The 27,903-nt window shown below is 35.1% G+C and overlaps 1 protein-coding gene and 1 pseudogene across 1 annotated transcript; one reads left to right on the top strand and one right to left on the bottom strand.

Moving 5' to 3' along the window:
* Nucleotides 1–17: 17 nt before the first annotated feature.
* On the bottom strand, nt 18–22,531 carry LOC142616524 (pleiotropic drug resistance protein 2-like; annotated as a pseudogene).
* A 3,011-nt stretch (nt 22,532–25,542) lies between these two features.
* LOC142614860 (pentatricopeptide repeat-containing protein At2g27610-like) lies at nt 25,543–27,836 on the top strand. The gene has a single exon (XM_075787505.1). The coding sequence runs from the start codon at nt 25,732–25,734 to the stop codon at nt 27,823–27,825; it is 2,094 nt and encodes a 697-aa protein (XP_075643620.1). The 5' UTR covers nt 25,543–25,731; the 3' UTR covers nt 27,826–27,836.
* The last annotated feature ends 67 nt before the right edge of the window (nt 27,837–27,903 follow it).

Raw genomic sequence — 27,903 nt, 5'->3', positions numbered from 1 at the left:
GAAGCTTGAGTCCTTTTTCATCTCCTTTGGAAGTTGAGGAACTTGATGCCATGGACAATGACAAAGAAGAAAAGAAGGACAATGCCAATATGGGCCACAACAACAGCTCCAAGGAAGTCATATTCAAAGCCATAACGGGACTTTAGGTAATACTTCACTGTCAGATAACCTTGTCCAGGTACCTCAATTGGAGTAGTCTGTTCACCCACTTGAGAGGTCACAAACCCATAGAGTGTCCAAGACATTGGAGAACACCAGTAATACCACCTCCACCATATTGGAATTATCTGCACAAGTCAACCATTAGAATTTAGAAATTCAATTTTATTTTGATATAATGGACTTGAAAATTGTATCATAATCTACTTTCTTTTATGCAAATTTGTATTATAATCTTGAATGGTAAATTTTGTATCGGGAGAACATCTCTTTCATTTAAATCCTCTCATTCCCTCTAATTTTGTAGTCAGATTTGTGACATAATATTTATTTGATTTGTATGGTTTTTTTTGGGATTTTTTAGTCACATATCTCTCATCTAGCGAAAAAATTGAATTTGGGGATTTACATGTAATAGGATCCTTTCCTATATTGGTAGCACAATCACATAAATATCACTAAACCATACTATTTCCTACCACGTGGAATGTATGCATAAGACATGATCTCCCATTGCTTTTGAATAAGCTGCTTTTGTTTATATAAATGTTCAATGCTAAAAATGATTCATAGAACTATTAAGATCCTCTCCATTTGAAAATACATTAGGCAATTTCATTGCATGCTTTATCTTGATCAATAATGTATTGTTGAAGCTATTAGAATAATTAAAAAAATGTATTCATTTGACTCCCACAAGGTTTCGCAACTCCCCATCAAGATGTGCAAATCATCATTCAGCCCCTGATGGAAACTTAAGGTCATTAAGGTCTTCTACACTCTATTAATTGTGACATAAGTGAAGCCAGGATTTGACCACCAAGAGGGCAAAATTTATCTGCCCAACACTCACATGCACGTTTAAAATTTAAATTTGAATCACTTTAGAAAATGCTTCTGTGTACTATACTCCTTAGGAGGATATATCATACTATATTCTGTGTTATTGTTTGGATATTACTTACTGGCCTTGGGATGAGAAAACCAGAGAAGAGGTTCCAGAAGCTTAGGATGAAGGACATAACAATGGCAGCAATTTGGGGGCCAGGAGTCAGAGGTACAACCATCATCCCATACAATGTGAAGTACATAAAGCACATCAAGATAAATATGTAAAACCACAAGAACTTTTCAAGTCGCCAATGGAATCCAATCATTGAGTAAAGGATAAGAGTGTAGGCAAAAGTTTGGATAGCAACATAGATTATCTCTACAGCCACCTGCAGGGCATAAGATATAAATGCAAATTATTTTTGCTGCAAGTCAAGAGTACTATTATTTTTTTCTCTCAATTATTTTCTTTACCTGAGCAAGTGCATAAGGCAAGGCTGAATACATTCCCGCTGCTCTTTCGCGGTAGAAAACTATCCTTTCAATTGCCACAACAGACTGCATTGCAGCAGTGTTGGTGCTTCCAAGGAAAAGAAGAGCAGCAGACATAGCCCCCAGCAGATTCAGCAGGTCTTGTTCCTTCTGCCTGTTGACATGATAATTTCACCATTAAACAAGCACAGAAATAGTATACTTAATTATAGGTCAATTGTATGATTTTCCAACTAAAAAGAAGTATATATATATATATATATATTTTATTGCTTGTGTAACTATGCAGAATTCTACAACATGACTAGCTAAGCTCAAGTTAATAACTTTCTTGGACCATAATCTTTCCTAAGTTCATGCTTAAAATCATATAATATAAATGTGTTGTTTAACTAATCATACACTAAGGGTTTATGATCCTGTGCAAGTGGACTACAATTTACTGTAAGAGTCATAACCATAACCTGGTAGTTGAATAAAATTATCTGGATAAAGATAGGAAAATTAGACTTTTAAGACTTACGTCTTATCTCCTTTTTTCCAGAAAATTAGTCCAAATATAACACCAATGACTATTGTCATGAGGAACCGGATGGCATTGTATCGTGGGTTTCTCCAATAAGACCAATATTGCTTCCAAAAGCAAGTTTGACATTGAGTGACAAATGATTGGGAATATTTGGTGGGGAAGTAAAGGTCCTTTGATCCTGGCTGTGGTGTGCTTAGCCCTTTGATGAGTTCTTGGTTCCTCCTGTAGAAGGAATCAATGTAGAAAAACTTAGTATAGTTGAAAAAGAATTTGAAAATTGTAAGAGGAAATAAGGAGCTGGAATTTTTTGAGAATATCTAATGTTCTCCTTACTTGAACAGTTCAGAATTGGCATAAATTTCTGCAAAATCCATATCAAGTTGACCCTCAACTGCTGGAGAACTGATTTCTAGCATCCATGTTGCAGGATTATATCCATCTTTGATCTTAGAAACATTTGGGATGGCCTGCAATTGTCATATATTAGTTTGTGACTAAAATTCCTAAGAGTTGCGGCATTGATATCCTGCAGTGGCCACACACATTAGTTTGTGATAAAAACTTCAGAGTTACTGCTATAAATTACTAATGATTCTCCAAGAATTGAGAAAAAAAAAAGTGCTATTCACCTCAAAGTATTCTACGAGCTTGTGAGAATGGTGACTGAGGGGTCCAGCAAAAATGACTTGTCCACCTCTCTTCATCAGCAGCAGCTGTGGACAATTTGATATATTTAGAAGTGTCATGTTGCTATAGGACAGTCAGACACACAGGTCTCAAATGCAAAAATGATGATATTGATCTATCCCATATACCTCATCGAAAGCTTCAAAAATGTCTATGCCTGGCTGGTGAATTGTGCAGACAACAGTTCTCCCTGTGTCCACTGTGTTTCTCACTGTACGCATTACAATTGCTGCAGCTCGAGCATCAAGGCCTGATGTCGGCTCATCCATGAATATGATGGAGGGATTAGCAACCAATTCTACAGCTATTGTGAGTCTCTTTCTCTGTTCAGTTGACAGGCCATCTATTCCTGGAAGACCAACTATAGAATTCCTCAATGGATTTAGCTCAACTAAGTCCATGACTTCCTTAACAAACATCTATAGCACAAAAAATGAAACTATGTTCAGTAATACCATTGAAAAAACTTTTAGTTCCTAGACATATATGGTGAATTGAAAATTGGAAGCTAAATATTATGAGTTATATATATACTATTAATAGACAGTCATTCATGTCAAGAAACAAAGTTTCGATGGGTTAAGAAACTCCAATTTTGTTCTTGTCTTGACACCAAAATATTGTAAGCTGAATTTAGATAAAGAAAATTGAAATAAATCTAAATGGCAGAAATGAATCATGAAAATGGCTCCAAGTTGTACAAATATGATTTTGTGAAGTTGTTTCTACCCACATGACCTATAAATATGTGGCACAGCCCAAAATAAGATGTTGTCTAATTATTTTGGGCTAATTAACTTTTGGAATTAGAATATTGTGGCCTGAGGCACAAGTTTGTATTTTTTTCTCTTAGGAAGGATAAATAACCTATTAAATGGAAAGATAAAATAGAATAAGCTCATATAGAAATGACTTGGTTGGAAAATTAAATTAGATTTTGGACAAAAAAAACATGCCTTTCGAGTTTCCTGCTTAACTTCCTTAGCAAGACGCATCCAGGCAGAGTACACAAGAGATTCATAGACAGTAACATTGGGTGAATGGATATATTCTGTTCACAATAACCGCTAACCCGAGCAAAAGTTGCTTGGTTCTTCAGGTAACCAGATATGCTGATACTTCCTTCAATTTACCGGCCAGTTTTTCTTCCTGCTAGAACATCCATCAATGTGGTCTTTCCAGCACCACTTACACCAACCAATGCTGTTAAAATACCAGGCCTGAAAGCACCACTAACATCTCGTAACAGTTGGAGACGACTTTCTTCAATTGCTTCACTCTTCATTTCCTGATGAAGAAACTAGTGTTCAGCATCTAGATTTCAAAAACTCAAAGGTTTAAACTTTTGAATTGGAAAGTATTTCAAGATGTTAGCTTCATGAGACACGAAATATTATGAGCCTAATTATTAGGTCAACCTCACTATAGAATTGTTTGATCTTATGTAGCATTTGAAATATATCTTGACAACTTAGGTTGATGAGCACCTCCTAGACATTCAAGATATCACTATCATTCAATTAATAGTCTAGCAGTCCACTTATGATGCACTCTAGGAAGAATGATTAAAAGGTATAAGTGATCAGTTTATTGGGTAAATAAACCTTTTATATTGACTATTTATGGAATCAGTTTCTCTTTTTTCATTTTCTTCCAACTGTAAAGTGATTCTGCAAAATGGAAAGAGATAAATGAGAAATAGGACTTACAGCTGGCATATTGACATAGTAATTTACATGATTAAATGCAAGTGACAAGGGCTGGAATGACAACACCATTCCTCTTCTGGTAGGTGCATTCTCTGCCGCACTAAGAATTGAGTTGTCTGGAGTGTTCTTCATTGCATCAATGCCTGTACTCATTCACACGTTATCATTATTAACAGCAGGCACCTTTTATTTTCTTAGAGCAACTATATAGATGATTTCATAAAGAAATAGAACTGCAAATTATGGAACCTTGAAATGAAGGAGCGGTTGAAGACGTACTCATTTCTATGCCCTTCATCTGAAGCTGTCCATTAGAGGACTGCTTTCCACTCTTTTTATTGTCATCCTCCTCAACAATAATGGATTTAGAATCACCCAAAGCTGCGTTTGATTTTCAAAGCAATGTCAGCTTAAAAATCTTATTTCTGTAACTGAACTGAAGATTAGTATGGTAAATGATTGCTTACAATTTAGAAATGTGAGTGCTATGATAAAACAGATGTTAAAAAGCACAGAAAACCCAAGGAGTGCCCCAACACAAATCCAGTACCAATAGTCTTCCTTAAACATGCCCCTGTTCCTGAGAAGAACCTTTCCGACGGTGGGTTCAGGAATACTTGGGTCAGGATTGGGCTGTAAAAAGGAAAAAGTGAAGATAATTAAAAGAAGGTATTTTAAAGGAACAAATGACTGTTTGCAAGTTTGCTTGAAGATCTTACTGCACTCCATCTTTTGTCAAGAAATTCATTGATGGCTATGGCATTCTGTCCATACATCATGGGAGAAATGTAGTAGCCCCTTATCATCCATGGTGCAATTTCATCTAAACAAGGAGAGGGAATTAGGTGTTTTCACTATTTCAAATATAATACCATTACATGAAGAGCTGATCATCTTTCAACATATCTACAGAATCTTCTATGTAGAAAACCTAGTAGAATTTATAGTTAACTCAAAAACATAAACAGCTAACCTTTGACAACAATGAACCCACCAAGGACAAAAACCAATAACAATGTAAAGGTACCAAGTGTATCTGACACAACTTGAACTCTTCCTAGTGCTCCAATAAACCGAAAGAGAGATAGGGCCATCTGATGGATGCTGAAGAATGCCAATAATTGGCGGAAAAACCTAATAGAATTCAAGATGTGTTAATAACATACATCATAAATTCACATAGCTCATAGAAGGAAAATAAGTGACATAACAAGAAAATATATGTGCATGAAGTTTATTCATCTCTATGAAAGAACATAAGTGTAGGCACATACCTACTAGAAGCACACTACAAGAAATCTGGGTTTAGGCGGCGTTTTTTTTAGCGACGTTTTTAAATCTGCCGCTATAAGTTGTATATTGCGACGTTTCTGACTAGCGTTGCTAAAGTGTGTACCGTTTGCGACGTTTTTTAAAAAACGTCGCTATAACTCATAACAATAGCGGCGTTTATTAAAACGTCGCAAAAAGTACAGTTTCAGCGGCATTTATTTGGCTTATAGCGACGTTTGTCTAAAACGCCGCTGTAGTTATTAATAACCCCGTGCCTGGCAAGAAAAGGTAAAGAAATAAATATATATAGCGACGTTTTGAAAACGTCGCTATATGTCCCCCCCAGAAATTTCATTCCTCCCGCACAAAGTTTCACCCAACTTTTCATTTCCCACTTTTTTTTCTATTTCTATTTTCTTTTCCTACTCTTTTTTTTCTTTCATGTCTTTCTTTTCTTTGTTCATTTGTGTACCACCTCACTCTCCACATAACTCATCTTCTCACTCTCCCCTCACGCCGCCGACACCACCGCCCTCGCCCTAGCCTAGCCGCCGATCTGCCCTAGCCACCACTCACCGCCGCCACCATGGCCGTCGTCGACCTCCACCGATTCAGACCTCGCATCATCTTATTACTTTCTTCAAACCCAGTTTTCTCAAAACACTGTTTTTCCCTCAAAGCCGCTCTCCTCCTCCACCACTTCCGCTGATAAAACCATCATCTCAGACAAGGAAAGGTACAATTTTTTTCAATAAAAAGAGTAAATTGATATCTTTTGGCCTTCTATTGATATTTATGTTGTATTGTTATTCAATATTTAAATAGCTATTATTTGTTTTGTTGTAAGATTTGATAGATTTGTTCAGTAGTTGACTTGGATAAGCTTTGTAGAAATACTCATTTGGAAAAGCTGATTATTTGTCAAATATTATAATAAAGGTTTAAGAATTTTACGTAGTTAGGAGTGTTTTATTTTTGCTAGTAGTTAGTTTGGAATATTTTTTTATTTATTTTAGTGAGGTGAAAATAAGTTGGATTTGACTATAAACGTAAGATAATTGAGAAAGTAAAATGTCAATTAAATTGCCCGGCCTTAAGCAAGACACTGCCAAGATAATTGGGAAATGTTGAAATGGCAATTGGACAAATATCACAAGCAACACTAGTCTTTATATCCCACTACCTTTGCTAGATTTTTCCTTGTCAAGATATGAGCATGGACTTTGTGTTAGGATTGCCACATACCTTTAGATGAGCATCAAAATGTTAAAGTTTGGTATATCTCTAGAGGCATTCCATGCTTGTTATTCTAATGTAAAATTGTACAAGTTACATGTGGATTGTGTGTGTAGGTGTGAATAGGCAAATCTTGGGTGGTGGATATTATTTTTCTAACCTTGCCTTCTATTAGGTTTAATCAGTACCCCACGAAGATGGGCTTGATTCTTACTGGCAAAGGTGATAAGGTATTGTACCATGTATACTATTTTGCTAACTATAATGCCATCTTTAAGGTAAGGATTGTAAGAAATTAATAATTACTAGTCAACTTTTATGTTTCTCCCTTGGTGAGAGTAGATTTTTTATTTTATTTTTTATGCTTTGCATCTTAATACTGTTAACTTATTGCATGTGAATGATGCTAGGTAATGCATCTCTGGTCCCTAGAAAGCAACAAATGTGTGGAAGAATATTTTGTTCCAGACACAGTTCCTCTAGTTGACTTTGATTTTGATGAGAGCAAGGTAACATTAATAAATCAATGTTTTGAATGTCTTTGTGTATGTGAAACTTGACCTGAATGCTACCATACTCCAGCAAATTAGTTTGAGGATTCATGTTGATGTGTTTATCATTTTTTTTATAACTATGTTAATGTGTTTAGCATGAAGTGTGAATTTCAATTTGTCAATGCTTTCTATGGCATTGCATCTTTTAAAAGGAGTGATAAGTAATGAATGTGTCTTCATCTAAAGAATACACAAAATTTGCTAGTGCAAATTTTCATTGAAAGTAATACAATAGACTTCCAAGTCCTGAATAAATTGGATGCTTTTGTGTGACCTGCTGTCACAAAATGCTTATTAGTTTGATGAGGATTTATCTTTACAGTTCATGACGTGATAAGTGTAACCCCCAAATGAGTGATATTTCAGCTCAAATTGATGAGGATTTAGCTTTACATTTTAGCTTTAAGTAGATAAGAGGACAAGTTAGACAAAATTAATAAAATAGCAAAAGCTGAATATATATTGCAACCAGCAAAAGCTGTGATGTCTACAAAATTACCTATTGTTCTGATCTTAAATTTTTCATCTCTCTCTCTCTCTCTCTCTCTCTCTCTTTTTAAATGTAAATAGGCAATAAAACTGCACATTGACAGCATTCCTAAAAGTGCTCGACCTCCCATCACATGCTTGGCTGTTGGGATGAAGAAGGTTGTCACTGCACATAATGGTAGGCACATCAAACTCTGGAAATTCAATAGTTGACTTGACCTGCTGGTTTTAATGCACTGGTGGTTTAAATGTTCAATTTGAGTAGTTTATAACAAGAGAAATGCTAGGGACACACTTTTACACAATTTTGTGCCACAACTTGCCACAGGGTGAGTTGTGATTGGTTTGAGTGTATTAGTGGGCCATGTGAGGACACATTCTAACCAATCACAACTCGCCATGTGGCAAGTTATGGTTAAAGTTATGCAAAAGTATGTGTCCTTAGCATTTCTCTTATAACAAACACGTTTTCATTTTCTTCTATGCACTTATAATGTTTTTGAACTAATTTGTGTCATTAATTTGTTTATCATAGAAAAATGGAGGCCGCTATTTCAGAGCAAAATTCTATGAATTTTATAATGAGTTTCCAACGAAAAAAGTGGAAGACAAAAGCTGTTTTAAATATTTTTTAATTTTTTTATATATTCGAGGTTGAAGATCTCATCTAATAATATTAAAACTTATGGGTTAAAGAGTCTTTTAGTTCTTCTTCAGTACTTTGTAGATGATGTAGTATTGCACGGACTGCTTGGTAACTCTAAACCTCTAGTCTTCTAGTAGCTTTGCTATCAACCACTGAAGCTTGCTGTCAAGCACTTAAAATTTATTTAACCCATATTTTAATGAGCGTGCAAACCAATGTCTACCCACTCTTGTAGTTTTTTTTTTTTTTTTTTTTTTCTCTTTTTAATTTTATAATTCTCAAATGGTTGACCATTAAATGGGGCATAAAAAAGAAAATATTTGGTTGTCAATTATGCTTAAAATTTAATGTTTTTTTTTTAAATTTTTAGAATTACGTTTTCTTAGAATTTAATATACCTATTTGCATTATGAAATTTATGACATATAATAAATATTTGAAATATAAATTTTTATATTTATTTGGATTATTTTTGTTAAATTTTCAATTTTTACTAATTTAATATATTTATTTATCTTGTAAATAATTATTAAATTAATTTGATAACATATTTATTAAATAAATTAACATACCTCATACTTGCTATATTTTTTTTTCAAGATCTCCCATGCAACACTAATAACCTAATGGACCACGAGATCATTGTCGCAATTAATGTGAGAACTGGTGTTTTCTTATCAAGCAAATTGAGTTTGGCTCAACTCCTTGAACAATAAAATTTTTGTCTCCCTCTAATAATTGGTAATAAGTACTGCATGCTTGGCCTTTAGAACCTCAGTAAAGTTTAATAAAAAATTCTATTAGGCACATTTTTTATATATTATTTGTTAAATTTGATGGAAATCCTAATGGTGTGAAAACTATTTAAATTTATGATGAGACTACTTTTTTTTATCTGTATGATAAAGCCCATTATTCTTGTAAGATAAGCGAATACACATTTATTGGAATTGTTATTATCCTTTGGCCATAAAATAAAATGAAAACTCATAATGACCCTCTTCATATCGGTAGCTCTACTAATTGATATCTCTGACTCTTAGGATATGTAGAAGATCCAATATGCTTTTGTTTACCTTTTTTTAGTTTTTTATTTAAAGTGATCCAATCTACAATCAAAGAGTCTAAATCAAGATCATGTGCAATCTCTCTCACCTTTATTTGCCTTCCACATCATGTAAGTATCCTCTTTTATTTTGTAGGTTAAATACTCATTTATTGTGATAAGTTTGGATTTTTTTTTTTTTTTTGGAAAGGTGTTTGCTTGGCTTGAGCATAGTAAGTAATTTTTGCTTAAAACTTTGTAGTTGAGATGTTGATAATTGTGTTGAGGTGGATTGTTGAGTTAGAGCAAGTGGGTGGCTTGCATGATGCTATAAGACGGTTTACATTCATATTAGAAGTGTTTATTATTTTTTGAAAATTTAGATGGATATTTTTAAGTTATATTTGTTTATTACTTTTTGGACTTCAATACTTGTAAGCATTTTATATTTGTAATTATGATAATTGTATTGGATGGATTGTTACGTTGGAGCAAGCGAGTGGCTTGCATGGTGTTATAAGGTGGTTTACATTCATATTGAGAGTTATTTAATTTTTTGAAAATTTGGATATTGTTGAGTTATGTTTGTTGATTACTTATTGGACTTCAATATTTATAAGCATTCTATATTATTATATTGATAATTGTATTGGGTGGATTGTTGTATTGGAGCAAGCGGGTGGCTTGCATGGTGTTATAAGGTCATTACAATTGATATTAAGAGTGTTTATTATATTTGGAAATTTGAATGGATATGGCTGAGTTATATTTGTTGATTTTTTTTTTCAATACTTGTAAACATTCTATATTTGTGATTAAAATAATTGTATTGGGTGGATTCAATTTCCATGGTTTTTGCAAGTTTGTAAAGATTTAAGACTTAGTCCATTTCTCCCCCAAAAGAAAAGACTTAGTCTATTTGTGTGAATAAGGATATAGATAGACTTGATATGATTTGTTTAGTATATTTAAGATTATGTGTAATCCTATTTGTATGTTTATGAAACTATGTGGTTTTGAATATGTTGTGCACTATATTTAAGTGTATGTGTAATTCTACCTCCATGATTTTTGCTTAAGTTTGTAGAGATTCAAGACTTAGTCCATTTATATGAATGATGATATAGATAGATTTGATATGGTTTGTTTATTATATTTAAGATTATGTGTAATCTTATTTGCATGTTTATGAAACTAAGTGGTTTTGAATATGTTGTGCATTATATCTAAGTGTATGTGTAATTCTACTTCCATAGTTTTTATTTAAGTTTGTAGAGTTTTAAGACTTAGTTCATTTGTGTGAATGAGGATATTGATAGACTTGATATGGTTTGTTTTTTATATTTAAGATTATATGTTATCTTATTTGCAAATTTATGAAACTAAGTGGCTTTGAATATGTTGTGCATTATATTTAAGTTTATGGTAATTCTACTTCCATAGTTTTTACTTAAGTTTGTAGAGTTTTAAGACTTAGTCCATTTGTGTGAATGAGGATATTGATAGACTTGATATGGCTGTTTAGTATATTTAAGATTACGTATAATCCTACTTGCATGTTTATGAAACTATGTGGTTCTGAATTTGTTGTGTAAATGAAGATATGGATAGAAATGTATTTGGTGTTAAAATTTTAAGGATTTCATGGGCTATTACATAGTTGTTTTGAACCACCACAATTATTTTGGAACTATTGTATATTGTTTATAATATTTTCATAGTTTGGGTTTTTTTTTTTTTTTTTTTTTTTTTTTTGTAGGTAGACAAGTAGTTTGTTAAACCACATTTATTTTGGTAGTATTGAACTTTGTTTATAATATTGTCATAGTTTAGGTGGTTCTTTTTTTTTTTTTTTTTTTGTGTAGGTAGACAATTGCTTTGTTCAATTCAAGATGATACATGCATTGGTATTAAACATATATATGTATATATGAATTTATGGTTAATATGTTAGTTTGGACATTTGTTATTGTGGAATATCAATGATCAATAGGTATATTTGGTCTATTACAATATTATGTTAGTAATTGTTGAATTTTAAGTAGGTTTATATAGTATTTTTAATAATTAAAAAATTTATAATGAGCAGGTTTTAGTGACGTTTTAAAAACGTCGCTAAAAAGTAATAGGAAATCCTTTTTAGCGACTTTTTTTAAAACGTCGCAAATTGTCAATCCTATATCGACGTTTTACAAACGTCACTAAATATATTTTCTTACATTATATACAAAAATATTTTATGATTTAGTGACGTTTTCTAAAACGTCGCTAAAAGTTTTTAGAAAACGTCACTAAAAGTTTTTGAACGCCACTAAATAGGAACACATGGCGACGTTTTTCGAAACGTCGCAATAGGCCTATAGTGACGGCTCTATTGCGACATTTTTGAACGTCGCAAAATAAAACGTCGCTATAGACTATTTGTGTCTATAGTGACGTTTTTTGGGTTTTTAGTGACGTTTTAAAAACGTCGCCTAAACCCAGATTTCTTGTAGTGGCAGGAGCAAACCCAATAGTGTAATATGTTAGGCAGGTCCATATTCCTGACTCCATCAGCGAGAGGGGAATCCTAAGGAGCCAAATTGGTAAGCCAAAAGCCCATGCTGGATGGAACAAGAAATCCCGCTGCTTAAAAAATACAGGAAGCCTAAACATAGTCAATGAAAGTTCTGCCATTCCATTGAACATGACATTAATGAGACTAAAGAACAATGCACCATAATATTTCCCTCCATCTTCTAATCGACCATGCTTCATTTCAGTTCTTAAGAACACTGTCATGACAATAATTGACATTATGGTAATCTGGGTTGTCTTGAATATATATATATATATATATATATATATATATATATATATATATATATTTCTTCATGATAACTCTTCCATTTCCAATCATTTATTTCTTCATCTGTTACTATTTCATCATCTTCTTTTATCTCTATCGTTGGTAGGCTGAGCCTCCTTCTTAACTATTCTGTTTATTATTCTGTGATCATTTGTTTAAACTAACCTTTACATCCCAGTTATCTGCTTCTTCTTGTTTCTATTCTTAGCCCCAAAGTTTGTTGCAGATGTGTACTGTTGAGACTTGTGAGTCCAGATTTGTGCTGTTTGTTAGCCCAGTAAGTCCCGGTATCTTCTTGGTTTTGGTTTGGTTAGCCCGTGTTAGCCGTGTGTCAAGCGTTTAGGGTGGTCCCCATTTTGGAAGATTGTGGCATTAAGAGGTTATGTTTGCACGAGATTAGGCAATTGTCTTGTTTGTATACCCTGTTTCAGATCTAAGGTTAGATCCAGAAGCTTGAGGATAAAGGTGAATAGGTTGTAATTGTTTGCTTAAGCTTTCAATCCAGAACAATGAATAGGTTGTTTAGAAGTTACTCTTCTACCAGTTCTAGATGTCCCCAACCATCATCCCTTCCAGAGATTCCATAAGAAGCTGGAATTATCAATTCAGAATCTTATCAGTTATCAGATGTAGATCTAGATATAGGAGATTGGAATATCCCTAAAGTCCCCACCAACTAGAGCTATAAGTCCTCATGGTCTTGGAAAAAAGCTTTCAAGACAGATTACCATGTTAAGACTATAGAACAAGTCTACAATATAAACAAGGAGTACGAGACGTGCTACTTGTTAAACCCATCCACCATAGTACCCCATAGGAAGCAAGGTCATAACTTCCTACACATAGGTTTAGTCCAGGTCGGAGTTAAACCTCTTATCAGAAAAGGGTTGAACAATTCAATCCTTATGGCCCTTAGAGATACTCGTCATGTTAGGTTTAATGATAGCCTCTTAGGAACCATATAAACCAATCTTAGCAGTGGACCAATTCATTTCAACTGTTTCCCTGATTTCACAATTCACATTCATGACAGTAATGTCATCAATGCTCTTACACTCAATATCAAGACCCATGGAACCCTCATGACGCAGGGAACTAGCTAGATAGCCTTGATATACAGAGTTTACTACAAGTGCCTGAGAACAAACATGAATGTCCAAGCACTTGACAAAAGGAAAATGGGTGAGACAACTCTCATCCAAACCACTGATCCTAGAGCCAAGATTTAGGTTCTCAAAACCCTGCAATGGTCCGAGGTCACATTCCCCACTAGCTGGACTCTAGAGAATGAAAATCATCCTCTACAGATCCAAAACCCAGCCCAGAATCCAGATCTAGATTTTGTCCAACAACTAGCTGATGGCACGATTAGGCTAAGTTTTGATAGAACCAGACTTAGTACCCCTTTGGACTATGAGTGTAGAACACCTCTGGATGAATCACGGTTTAGATCCCCAATAGATCTACACCAACCCATTAGGCACTCACCTATCCTTCTTAAAGATAGGCCTACATCTCAGTGTAGCTTAACTAGACCCTTGGCACCATTCCCAAAGTCTAGAAGAGATTTAGGTTTAGAACTCCAGGGAGTCATAACCAAATCTCAAGTTAGCATACCTTGCTACACAGCCAAACAAGACTCAGTTGTCGATGAGGAAGACAACAGAGAACAATCCCCTCCATCCTTATCTAGAACTAACATGGAACAACCATTTCAGCAAGAACCCCAGTATCCTCCAATAGATCACCAGCACATGGTTATCAAGAAAGAGTTCTCTCCTGATTTAGTAGCCTTAGGTGTAGAATTTGATTCTAAAGAAAACAGAGTCAAAAGAGAAGCCTATAGAGCCAACCACACCAGAGAATAAAAGATAGAAGTCTTGGAAGGATGGAAAACATTCATGAAAGAGCTATCCAACAATGTCCCTTTCTTTGAATACTTTGAAAACCATTTTGAATGGCACAAACAGTCTTGTGTCATCACCAAAGCTTGGACCAAAGAAAGGACCAACAAAGGAAGTTGTCTGGTCTAGTCATCCACCCCTAGAAACCATAACCTTTAAACACCGCAATGGTAATGTTGTAGCCTCCCCTTTCAAGGTCCCCACAATTGAGGAAAAACCTGTCAAGAAAGAGATAGAGCAAAACAACTACACCAACCAGTGTTTACATGTTATAGGAAAACAGCTTGATAAGATAGAAGATAGGATTGAGAACAAGGTTATCCTCCAGCCAGGACACCCTAGTAAACCTATCCAAACCTTAGAGAAACCTCTAGTCAAGCTACCAACAACCATACACACAAGCCTCAGACCTAAGGACAAGACAACCTTAGAATTGTCACCCAGAAGCTAGAAGAATTAGTGAAGAATGAACCAATTACCCCTTCACCAGTTTTAACTAGTAAGAATCCCCAGGCTAATGTCTTAAGTATAACCTCTAGTAGCCCGACAGCCATAGAGATTGTTACCCAAAAGATTGAGGAGCTAGCAAAGACGAAACCAATCATCCCTTCACCTAGAAAAACCCCACAGCTCAAGGTTTTAGACATTTGTGCAGCCTCTAGTAGTTCTAGTCAAGCCTCCCAAGAGTCTGACAAAGAAATAGAGCAACTAGAAAACCAGTTCTAGGGTTTACAGGTAAAAAGGCTTTATCAACCCAAAGTAAATCCAACCAGTCTAACCAAGAATTGGTACCCTAGACCAACACCTCTTAACCTCCAGTTCGAGGAAAGGAATATTAGCAACCAGTTCTCAGTATCCTCTGGTAAACTCTATGAATGAAACATAGATGGTTTATTAGAACAAATCCTAAACAAAATCCAGCATATGACTATGGTAGCCAATAATTACCTAGACAAAGGTCGTCCTTACAAGGAAGTCATAGAAATGATGGCTTTAGGATTTACAAGAAAACTTCTGCAATGGTGGAACAACTGCCTAACAGAAGAGTCTAAAGAAGACATCAAACATGTAGTCCAAAAAGATGAGGAAGGAACCCCCATCTTTGACAGCGTTGAAAGAGGAATTCCTGATGGAGTCAATACCCTGATCTATATGATCATGAAGCACTTCGTAGGAAAACCCAGCAACATCACATATAGGATTTACAAGCAATTGAGTAACCTTAGATGTAAAACCCTAGGAGACTACCGGTGGTATGAAGATGTCTTTACTACCCGAGTCATGCATAGAAGCAATTGTAACTCTCCATTTTGGAAGGAGAAGTTCATCGATGGCTTACTTACCTACACTCTTTGGCCAGAAGGTCAAAGAAACCCTTTGCAGCCCTTCAGGTGTCATAGATTATGATAACTTAACTTATGGAGATATCTCTAGTACCATCCAAAGTGAAGGAATGAAGATGTGCAGAGATTTGAAAATCCAAAGCCAAGTCAACAAAAACAAAGCCAAGTACGAAATAGGGCATTTTTGTACACAGTATGGCTTACCCTCAATTTTTTTATTCCAAAAGGAAATCTAAGTACAGAGGAAAGGAATCCTCTAAGAAATCCCATAGGAAGAAGACAACAACCAAGTATTATAGAAAACAGAAGTACAAGACTGATGATTTCTATAAGAAAGGAAAATCCAAGAGATCGGGAAAACCCATTCCACAAGCATCAGGAAAATGCTTTAATTGTGGAAAAAGAGGTCATTTTAGAAAAGAGTGTAGAGCTAAGGCCAAATCTCTTATTAACACCCTTGTTAATGACCAATCCAGTAAAAATGAGATCTTTACGTTGTTAGAACTTGACCACTTAGACAATGAGTCATCCAATAATTCTAGTGACCAAGAGATCCAACAATTGTACCAGACATCCTATGAAACCTCTAGAGCCTCCTCCAATACCTCTAGTGGCCCGGATGAACCTGTACCATGCAAAGACAGTTGTTGTAGGAACAAAACTATCAATGTTCTCACCAAGCAAGAAGAACTTCTTTTAGACCTTATAAAGGCAATAGAAGACTTAGTCATCAAAGCTCAAAAGCTTACCCAATTTCATCAAACCTTAGTAAAGGAAACTAGTAAACCTAAACTAAGGATCCAGCAACCCAAAGTAGATTTAGAGAAAATCTACAATAGGTTCACCAAGTCCAAGAAGGAAGTTACGGTCAATGACCTTTAAAAGGAAGCTAAGGAGACAAAATCAAAAATTAGAACCCTAAAGCAAGAACTAACCATTCTTAGGGTTGATCACAATCTCCTTAACCAAAGAGTCCAACAATTGGAAAATACTTCTCATCAAGGCAATGAGGAAGGTCCCTCATATCAGAACCCCTCTAATGAAGAAGATGATGAATCTGTTAACCCTACAGCTGATATGGCCCAAGAACCATCCAGTGAGAAGTTCTTAGATACCATCAGTAGGATTAACTTTCAGAAATGGCATTCCAAAGTCAGAATTGTCATTAGCAAAGACTTTGAATTCGAGGTCATAGCCTTAATTGATTCAGGTGATGATCTCAATTGCATTCAAGAAGGAATCATTCCCTCCAAGTACTTCAAGAAAACCATGGAGAGATTGACATCCGCAAGTGGCGGAAAAATGCAGATTGAATTCAAACTCTCAAAAGCCCATGTTTGTCAGGACAACATGTGTTTTAAAACCACATTTGTCCTTGTCAAGAATATGACAGATAGGGTCATACCCTTTTTTGTGTATATTGTACCCATTCACAGTAGATAGTGAAGGCCTCACTACCCACCCATTTTTCCAGCAAGTTAAATTTAAGTTTCTTAGAGACCCTGAACCTAGAGACATTAGCAGCCTCCAAGAAGTCTCTATCTCCAAAACCCTGAACTTGATTAGTGCCAAAACCCAACATCTTAAGCACTTATAGGATGAAATGAGATACAAGAAAGTTGAGGAACAACTAGCTTGTAAAAACATCCAAGGTATGATTAGAAATTTTGAAGAAAAACTTAAGCAGGAAGTCTGCTCTGATCTACCCACTGCTTTTTGGCATAGAAAGAGGCACGAGGTAGCCCTCCCCTATGTCAAAGGCTCGATGAAAAGGATATCCCTACCAAAGCACGACCTATCCATATGAACCAAGAACTCATGGATATTTGCAGAGCTAAAATAGAGGACCTCCTTAAGAAAGGAATCATTAGGAAATCTAGATCACCATGGTCTTGCCCAGCCTTTTATGTCCAAAAAAACGCTGAGATCAAAATAGGTGTCCCTAGACTAGTTATCAACTACAAGCCCCTAAACAAAGTCTTAGAATGGGTAAGATACCCAATCCCCAAAAACAAGACTTAGTCAATAGGCTTAGTAAAGCAGTGCTTTTCAGCAAGTTTGATATGAAGAGTGGCTTTTGGCAGATACAAATCAAAGAGTCTAATAGGTATAAAATAGCCTTCATCACACCCTTTGGACATTACGAATGGAATGTAATGCCCTTTGGTCTCAAGAATGCACCATCTAAATTCCAAAATATCATGAATGAGATTTTCAATCCATTCTTCAACCATGCCATTGTGTACATTGATGATGTACTCATCTTTTTAGAATCCTTGGAACAACACTAAAAACACCTAAGGGCATTCCTACATACCATCAAGCTCAATGGCCTTGTTGTTTCTACTCCAAAGATCAAACTTGTCCAAACTTCGATTCTTAGGCTTTGATATTCATCATGGAGTCATCAAACCCATAGATAGAGCTATTCAGTTTGCAGATAAGTTTCTAGATGAAATCCTAGAGAAAACCCAACTTCAAAGATTTCTAGGATCTCTCAATTACATCTCAGACTTCTATCAGAATTTCAGGCAGCAATGCAAACCCCTTTTTGATAGACTTCGCACAAACCCATCCCCTTGGACTCCAAACCACATAGCAGTTGTCCAAGAAATCAAAAAATATGTCAAGACACTTCCTTGTTTAGGAATTCCTTCAGTCAATTCCTTCAAAATTGTTCAAACTGATGCCTCTAACATAGGTTATGGTGGCATTTCTCCTCCAACAAATCAGTCCTAATTCCCCAGAACAGATAGTCTGTTTCCATTTAGGAATTTGGACCCCCACTCAGCTTAACTATAGCACTATTAAGAAAGAAATACTATCTATAGTACTATGCATTTCAAAATTTCAAAGTGATCTTTTGAACCAAAATTTTTTAATCAGGATTGATTGTAAATTTGCAAAACATGTTTTGGAAAAAGATGTTCAAAATATTGCATGAAAACAAATTTTTGCGAGATGGCAAGCCATCCTTTCAGTTTTTGACTTTGATTTAGAATTCATTAAAGGAAGCCAGAACAGCATTTCTTATTTCCTAACTCGTGAATTTTTACAGAGTCACAACCAGGATGTCCGAGAAGAAACCCGCACAATCCCAAACCCCAAAACTTCCTAAACAACAAACCCCTGTTGGTACCACCAGTTAGGCAGAGAACCCTGACAAACTCGTATCAATCACCCTAGCTAGTTAGTCCCATTCTTCCCTAGTCAGGCAAAGAACCCTGGCCAGTATACTCCAGCCTCACCATCAGCCATTGTTAATCGTTATTTGGTTTCTACAATCCCAAAACCAAATTATGAACGACAACCCTATGGTCAACCCAGTTACAGCTTAGCCTTAGCTTCTCCAGCACCTAAGGCGATCAACCCCTACATTGTAGAAGAACCTTTTGGCCCTATCCAAACCCAAAAGCCTTCTTTCTATCCAACCAAGAAAGGAAGATCTTCTTATGTTAAGAAATCTTTCCTCCAGCATATCTCTTATATTGAACCCCACTTAGTTCATATAACAGATCCTTTTACCTTAGCCATGGAAGTTCTGCCACAGGGATGGCATTTCTTACCAAAATATTCAGAGAAAAATATCAAGTTCTATAAGAGCATCCTCATCCAGGAAAAATCTGCTTAAATAGAAAATATCTTCAACAAAAGGAACCCTTCAGTAGTCCTCTATCACAAGTTCATCATCACAGGCTTCGTCAGTTGCAAAGATTGGGGCCAGCATCCCTCTTTGTTAAAAACCCTCAAGAATTATGAGTCTCCCACAGGTTCAAAACTCCATTATAGTTATTATGACTACATGGACGCCTTTGAGAAAGTTCTCTTCTTTCAGAACCAGAACTACGACCATTCATGGTTCTTGATGTTTAGCAAAGACTTCTTTGGTCAGATTCCCTTGTGGTTCCTGAAGTGGTGGGAGATGTTTGGGTCAATCCCTCAGATTTTCCCAAAACCCTTACTGGATGTCCTAAGATACTTTGACTCAAGATATAAGACTTTAAGTCATCGTTCCCAGTTTCTAGTAATTTTGCTTTTCACTCAAAGATTTAGGATCCACTGGATTAGTAAATGGGACTATAAAATTAATACCAATCTCTTGGACAGAGAATTTTCAGTAAAATGGTGGGATAGCCTTAAGATTGAACAAATCATCAATCAGGTCTATAAGGACTATCCTCCTCCAGTCCAAAAACCCATTGCTCACAGAGCAAGATCCCAGTCTAGCCTAGACTTTGTCCAGATCGTCAGAAAATCTAGCAAAGAATTAAAAGACCTTGCCCAGTAGCTTATTGTCTGATCAGAACAGCTAAAGTCAAAAGAAAAGGTTTCTCCTGCCTCCTCAGAAGCTTCAGTTAACTGAAATCCAATTGATCCCTTCCAGGATTCCCAAGATCCATATGATAGTTACAATTTGGATAGCGACTAATTTTGGATAGCAACTAATTTTGGATAGCAACAGTCACTATTCAGAACAGTTCCAGTCAGCACATATCAGCATTGGTGAACAGTCAAAATTTCGGACAAGTTACTATTCAATGAACAGTACCGGACAAAAGTAGCAGTATAAAGACAAAAGACAGAACACTATTCATGAACAGTTCATGAACAGTAATCAGCATCACTTTCCAGCACTACATTCCAAAATTGTTGATAGCTTTCGGTGGAAAAGATTTTCACTCACGGGTAAAAGCAATTCACCATTCTGGAATTTAAGCAAATTTCAGAAGAATCCGAAGCTCCCTTTGGCTATATAAGGCAGCCTTGTTTCCCTTTTGAAGCAGGTTTTAGGAAAAGCTCCAAAATTCCTCAGAGGTTCAATTGCAGTCCCAATTACCTCACTCAGCTTTGCCTCCTATTTACAACCCAGCACTTGTAATTAGATGGCACTTTACTACATTTGTATTACCTCAGCCGGATGTAAATATATATATTTAAAAGAGTTGCGCTTCATCAATAGCAAATCTATCACATTTCATATTAAGAAAAATTTCAGGAATATGTCAAAGAAAGCAGACATAAAGGGCAAGCAAACAAGACTTCATGAAAATTTTATAAACTAAAATTTCCAGCATTACCAGCTCATTGCGCTATTCAAACAGAATTTAGCAAAACCATAGAATTTTTATTTTATTATTTTTTCTTACATACAACAAAGCCATAGACATTGTCCTAGTGAGAGAGAGCAGGAAATGACACACACCCTGAGATCCTTGTCCCTCTTCCCAGCAAGTGTCTGCAGCAATATTGTTTTCCCTGATCCCGGAGGTCCCAAAAGCAGTGTCATTCTGGAGAAAAGCCACCAAACTAATCAACAAAACATATACAAGAATTTCAAAAGGTAAATAATGTATATAAAATTGCCCTGGCACTGTACATGAGAAGCAAAACTAAATAGTTAATTCTAATTCTCAAAAAAAAGAAAAAAAAAAAGAAGGTCTTTCTGCTACAGATTGTTTCATCAAATAGGTCAGGGAGACAAACTACATCATAAGTTTTACAATAATCCAATACCTTGATGGCTTCACTATTCCACTCACTTCACATAGAATCTTGACAGCCCGTTTCTTCGATGGCAAAAGCTTGATTAACCCAAGAACCGCCTAAAGATCACAACAAAACATTTATCAATACATATACCAATCTGTAAAACAAATAGAAGTAACATTTCTACTATGATGCTTCGATAAAAAAAAATTACTTTCTCAGTGATGCATTGACAACTTAACTGAATTTATATCTCAGTCTCAGACTATCACTGTCAATATGTAAATAAAAAATCTAATTAAAATCTACTCTGAATTTTCATTTTGACATACTTGAAAAAAAAAGAGCGGGATTATCTTTTGTCATTTTGCAAACCAGGCTATGAAATCAGTCTTAGAAACCAATTAACATGAGAGAGAGAGAGAGAGGTACTATATTTTTCTTAAAATTCAAGAAACTATTATAAGCCTTTGAAACTTTGACTACCCTACCACAAACCAAAATCCTCTCTATGGATCTGCACTAGATTTCCAAGCTAAAATTATAAAGAGATGACAGAAGCAGTAAAATTGGACTATGAAAAAAATATAAAACTCTGTTGTGGTAGAAAGCATACGTATAATTGGGGGGGGGGGGGGGGGGGGGGGAAAACCCAATATATGGAGAGAAATATACCTCAATTGAATTCAAAGATGAATTCAGCAGAGTTGGGAGTGCCCTGGTGCCAACATATGCATCTCCTTCAATTGATATATGCTCAAACCGGACTTCAATCTTCGGAATGTCAATTCCCACCCTGAAAGTTAACAATGATATAAAATCAAAATTAATAATAGAACTTGGATACAACCAATTAAGAAAGGCACATACTAACACAATACCATAAACATTAAAAAGAATCTTTACCTATCAGTCCTGCCCCTTATCCTACGAAGGAGCTTCTCATTATCTTCTTCAGCAACCTTGAGTACACTCTCAATGAGATGTTTCTTGTCCTGCACTCCAAGATTGGTAACATCAATCTCTTCATAACCAATTCTCCCATTATCCAAAACCTGCTTCAGCATTCCTTTCCTCAACGGCTCAACCTATAATACGTTGGAAGCCGCTCTAATGCCGCCCACATCAGCTCCTCTTCATCATCTTCCCTCCCACTCTTCTGAAACACATCACCTTGTCCTGCCCAAGCCTCACACAAGCTCGATGAGGCCCAGATTCTCTTGCTGCTGGATGACCGGAAACTCATCCTCTTGCTGCTCATGGACCTTACAAGTTCATCTCCAGCTACGGCAGCCGCCATAATGAAATACTATATTTATTTTTAGCTCTTTAAGCACCTGACTATTCCTCGAGTATATATGTGTAATATAATACTTAGCTTTTCTTTAATGCTCTACAAACTTTATGTTGCCATAGAAATTCAAAAGAGAACTAAAAAATAGTGTGTGAAGAAGTTCAAAGAAGTTTGTATGAGCTTATGAACATTTAAATCTTGAACAACAACATGGAAAGTTTTGAGCTTGGAAAGATGGGTGTGGAAGAATGTGATCAGGCTTGGTGAGTTTGGAGGTGGTTAATTTGGACATGGTTTATGTAGGAGAAGATGGGGAGTTGGAAGAGCCTGGTACTGACTACTGACAGAAATGAGTATTAAAGTGTTTGGAAAAGGATGAAAGAATTTGCATGACATTGTCCCAAGTTTTGTCCAGGTTTTAGGGAGTCTGAGTCTGAGTATTTAACTTTTCCAAGACCAAAGAGAAGTAAGACAAGAGTTCGAATATTTCCAATTTGGGTCGTCGTTTCCTATGAATCGTTGCCGGATTAAGTAGTGCAGGACATATAGAGATTCTCCTAGGAAAATATTCCCTTATTTTATCGCCACTATATTATACACTATCCACAATTGATGGCTTGATATAGACATTCGAGTGAAAATGAATTATCTATATTTAAAACATAAATGTGAAAGTGAAATTATTATTACCCATAATAAAAGGATGAAGAATTGAAAGGATAAAAAATGTAGTGTATTTTCTACCATGTGTATTGGGTAGATAGGAGGGAAAAGTGGAATGATAGATATTAAATTATTATTATGTCATTATTAAAAGTACAAGGATAGAAAAGTAAGGTTAATTTTGTAAAAAATGTTATGTTCATAACACTTTTATAATAAATTCTACGTTACAAACTGTTATTAGTTATAATTTAAACCTACAATTCAAATTACTCTCTATTCCTTTAAATTTAAGGGGGGGAAAAAAATTTAAGCATGAAGGTTGCGTTTGACATTAGCTTAAAAAACTAACTTTTTTTACTATTCAACTTATTTTTTCTACAATTCATGGGTTCTATTGCACTTTTTGGTACTATTCATAAATCATACTGTACTATTTCATCTACTTTTTAGTTTTATCTACAATTTTTTCAATAAAAAGTTTTCCATTTCAGCTAAATAAACTGTTTCCAAACGGACTAAAAATAGACTTTTTCTATAATACTTTGTTCCATTTAGCAGGGGTGGAACTATGTTGATATGAGGGGCCAGGTCCCCTACTCCTAACACAATTTCATATTTTATATGTACTATTATTGAAATTAATTTTTTTTAGAGTTTGGTCTCTCACAAAATATAAATTGGCCTCTCCTAAAATTAAGGGAGATTCTTTTAAGGAACTTAAAAAAAAAAAAAAAAAAAAAAAAAAAAAAAAAAAAAAAAACATTGTAGTATCTCATAAAAATAATAGCATTAAAAATAATTTTTATTTTATTTTAATTTATAAAAAACTCACTCAAATTTATTATTTTTGTGAAAAATAATACGAGACAAATCTTTAGTGGTTCTAATATATTTAAGGCACATAGATAAAGAAAATTTATTATCAAATTCAACATAAAATACTTATTTAGTATGAGTAATCTAGTATTGTCTAAAGAACATTAGGTCTTATCAACCCAGTTCTAAAAATGTGTTGTTTTGTGTTCAATACTTCAATATTATTAGTTTTGTAATTTTCTTTAGTACTCAAAGATCCCCCCCCCCCCCCCCCCCCCCCCAATTTCGAGTATTTTGTTAATACTTGGGACTTGAAAGAGAGTAAAGTCACAAGAAATGTCATTTGAAAAGAATATTGAGTTTTCTTTTTATAAATTTATTAAAATAAAATTATTTCTTAAAATGATTATTGATTGGTGTATAATTTTGGATCAAAATTTTGTTATATACTTTAGGAATCGAGTGTATTTTACAAATTTGTTAGTATTGTGAGTGATAAATGAAATTATTTTTTAAAAATAAAATTTAAATGTGTAAAAGGGTAAAAGATTCCATAAAACAAAATGATCTCATAACAAGTTAATAAAGGTAAAAACATATTATAGATGCTATATAAATACTCTTTTTAAATTTATTTATTTTTATATAAAACTAATAGATCTTTGAATTACTCAGTAATGTGAAATATAGTTTCTAATCAAATAAAAAATATGATGATGTCAAAAAATCTATATATATATATATAAAGAAATTGAGAACTAAGAAAGTATAAAATTTTTCACTCACATTTTCATACATGTGTCCATTTGTATAAGAAAAATGTTAGTGCCATAAAAAATATCACAATTTTTGCTACAATTCGTCATGTAGCTAATTGTGAGTGGTACAGATGTAAACCTCCCATGGACCCGTTATTTTTTCTCCACCACTTACAACTCGGCACGTGACGAGCTGTAAAAAAAGTTATGATATTTTTTTAAGGCACTAGCATTTCTTTTTGTATAACTTAAGTTTCATACAAAGTTCATTTTGGTATTACAAGTTTGACTATGCAACATTCATTTCATATATAATTAAGGGTATAATTTTGTTAACATTCTTCATATTTGGGTTAATGTTTGTCAGGTCTAAAATGTTTCAAAGCTAACCAACTTAACTTCTAATCATCATAAAAAGGAAGAGAAAAAAGAGTAATAGTTTAAGAGACCAAATTGATCAATTTTGAAATATTTTGAACTTAGCTGATATTAGCTCAAACCCAACATTGACTCCTGTAATTAAAGTTGGACTTCTCTGCATTCTATAAAAAAAAAGAAACTAAAATAAAATAAAAATGGGACTTCTCGGTTTATTTATTTTCCACATAAAAATATCATTAAAACTGTTTTTTATTTTAAGGACATTTTTTGTTCTTTTTCCTTTACAGACATACTACACACACATCGGAAAGTGGGGACCAAAGTTTTAACATCACACAGGTCACGACATACAAAGTCAGCAACTCTTGAAAGCTGTGTGAAGGCTTTAAACCTGACTAGGATTACACAACTGGACGAGGCTCTTGGTTTCTGTATCAATATATTTTGAGTCTTTCATTAACATTGATTCCATTTCTTTTCTTCAACCTATGCTTCTTCTCAGTTTTTGAATATGTTCTTAAACTTAAACCCCTTCAATTTCATCACCCACCCCTCTCATAGACATAGTTCTCAAATTTTCTTTAAATGTCTTTTGCTCACCTTCTACGCCTTTTCGGCGACACCCAATGCGTCCTCAAAGGCAGAGCAGTCCATGGCAAGATTATCACATCTGGGTTTTTCCTCGATGCATATACATATAACCATTTGATGTCGTTGTACCTAAAAATTAATCGTATAAATGATGCTTGCAAAGTGTTTGATACAATGCCTGAAAGAAATCTTGTTTCATGGACTGCTCTAATATCTTGGCATTCCAGAATGGGTATGCCAGAAGAAGCCTTGAATTGTTTCAGATTAATGGCTAAAGATGGTTGTGACCCCAATAATTATACATATGTCGGTGCTATATCTGCTTGTGCTAGTTTAGGTGATGCAAGAGCTGGTAAGGAGATTCATGGAAGGATTTATAGGCATGAGCAAGAGTTGAATGGTAAAGTTAGTAATTGTTTGGTTAATATGTATGGGAAATGTGGTTTGTTGAAATCTGCCCGGCTTGTGTTTGATGCGACTTTGAAGCCGGATTTAGTTTCTTGGACTTCAATACTTTCTTCTTATTGTCAATGTGGGGAGAATGTAGAGGGTTTAAAGATTTTCATGAGGTCACAGGAGGATGGAGTGGAAGTTAATGAATTTTCTTGCGCGAGTGTGTTGGGAGCTTGTGCTTCACTTGAGAACTTGAAGGTTGGGATGCAAGTGCATCCCCTTGTCATAAAGTGTGGACTTGGATTTGACAACTTTGTTGTGACAGCATTGATAAATCTTTATGCGAAGTGTGGTGAATTGGACTATGCTCATCAGGCATTTATGGAGGTGGATAAGCCACAGTTGCAGGCTTGGACTGCACTAATGGGAGGCTGTGCTCAACAAGGAAAAGCAATAGAAGCTATTGATCTTTTCCATAAGTTCCATTCTTTGGGTTTGAAACCTAGTGAAAGAACATTCTCATCAGTACTTGGAGCATTAGCAGATACAGTGGACGTTGAAGTTGGAACACAACTCCACTCTTTGATCATTAAAATGGGGTTCAATTCCTTTATATTCGTTGGCAATGCAATTCTGGATTTTTACTCAAAATGTGGGCTTCTTGAGGAATCATCAAAAACTTTTGAGGAAATGCATGAACATGATGTTATCTCGTGGAATGCGCTGATTTCCGGGCATGTTAGATATGGACATCATGGAGAAGCTATTGAGCTTCTAAAGGATATGTTGATTGAAGGATTTGAACCAAATCTTCATACATATCCTAGCATTTTTAGCATCTGTGGCGATATCCCAGCAATCGAGTGGGGTAAACAAACACATTGCCACATCCTAAAACCTGGGTTTGACTCAAATGTGGTTGTAGGGAGTGCTCTTATAGACATGTACGCTAAGTGTGGAAGACTAAGTGAAGCTAGGAAAGTTTTTGACATTCTAGTTACAAAAAACTTGGTTTCCTGGAATACCATACTTGTGGGATATGCCCAACATGGATTTGGGAGGGAAGCTTTAGAGATCTATAACATAATGCGTAGTAATGGGATCAAACCTAATGGTATTACTTTTCTTGGAGTCTTATCTGCTTGTGGGCATGTGGGACTGGTAGAGGAGGGATGGCACCACTTCAATTCGATGATCAAAGACCATGGCATTTCCCCAAGAACAGATCATTTAGCTTCTTTAGTCAGCCTCTTTGCCCGTAAAGGACAGACAAAAAGAGCTTTTGAACTCATAAGGAGTTTTCCTATGGAGTCTAATAAGGTGGTTTGGCGGTGTCTCTTGTCTGGCTGCAAAATTCACAAGGATGTAGCTCTGGGAAGATACGCTGCTGAGAAAATTTTGAGTATTGATCCAGAAGATACTTCAGCTCATATCATGCTTTCAAATATATATGCTGAGGCCAAGATGTGGGATGAAGCAGCACAAGTGCGAAAAATAATGAAGGAGAAGGTATTAAAGAAAGATACAGGATATAGCTGGGCTGAATTGAAGAACAGTATATATTACTTTTCTGCGACTCATTACACACAATTACAAGAAACAAATCTCCACGAGGTATTGGATGGGCTGACAGCCCAGTTGTTTGACACTGGATACATGCCTGATGCCATGTTTGTATTGCACTGTGGGGAATAAGCTAGGGATATTAGATGAAAAAAGTAATTGCTCATACATTATAGTCTTTTACATGTGAGAAAATAAGAGAAATGAATC

The sequence above is a fragment of the Castanea sativa genome, chromosome 11 (assembly GCF_040712315.1).
Source record: "Castanea sativa cultivar Marrone di Chiusa Pesio chromosome 11, ASM4071231v1".
Lineage (NCBI taxonomy): Eukaryota > Viridiplantae > Streptophyta > Magnoliopsida > Fagales > Fagaceae > Castanea > Castanea sativa.
This window is presented reverse-complemented; position numbering and strand designations above follow the sequence as displayed.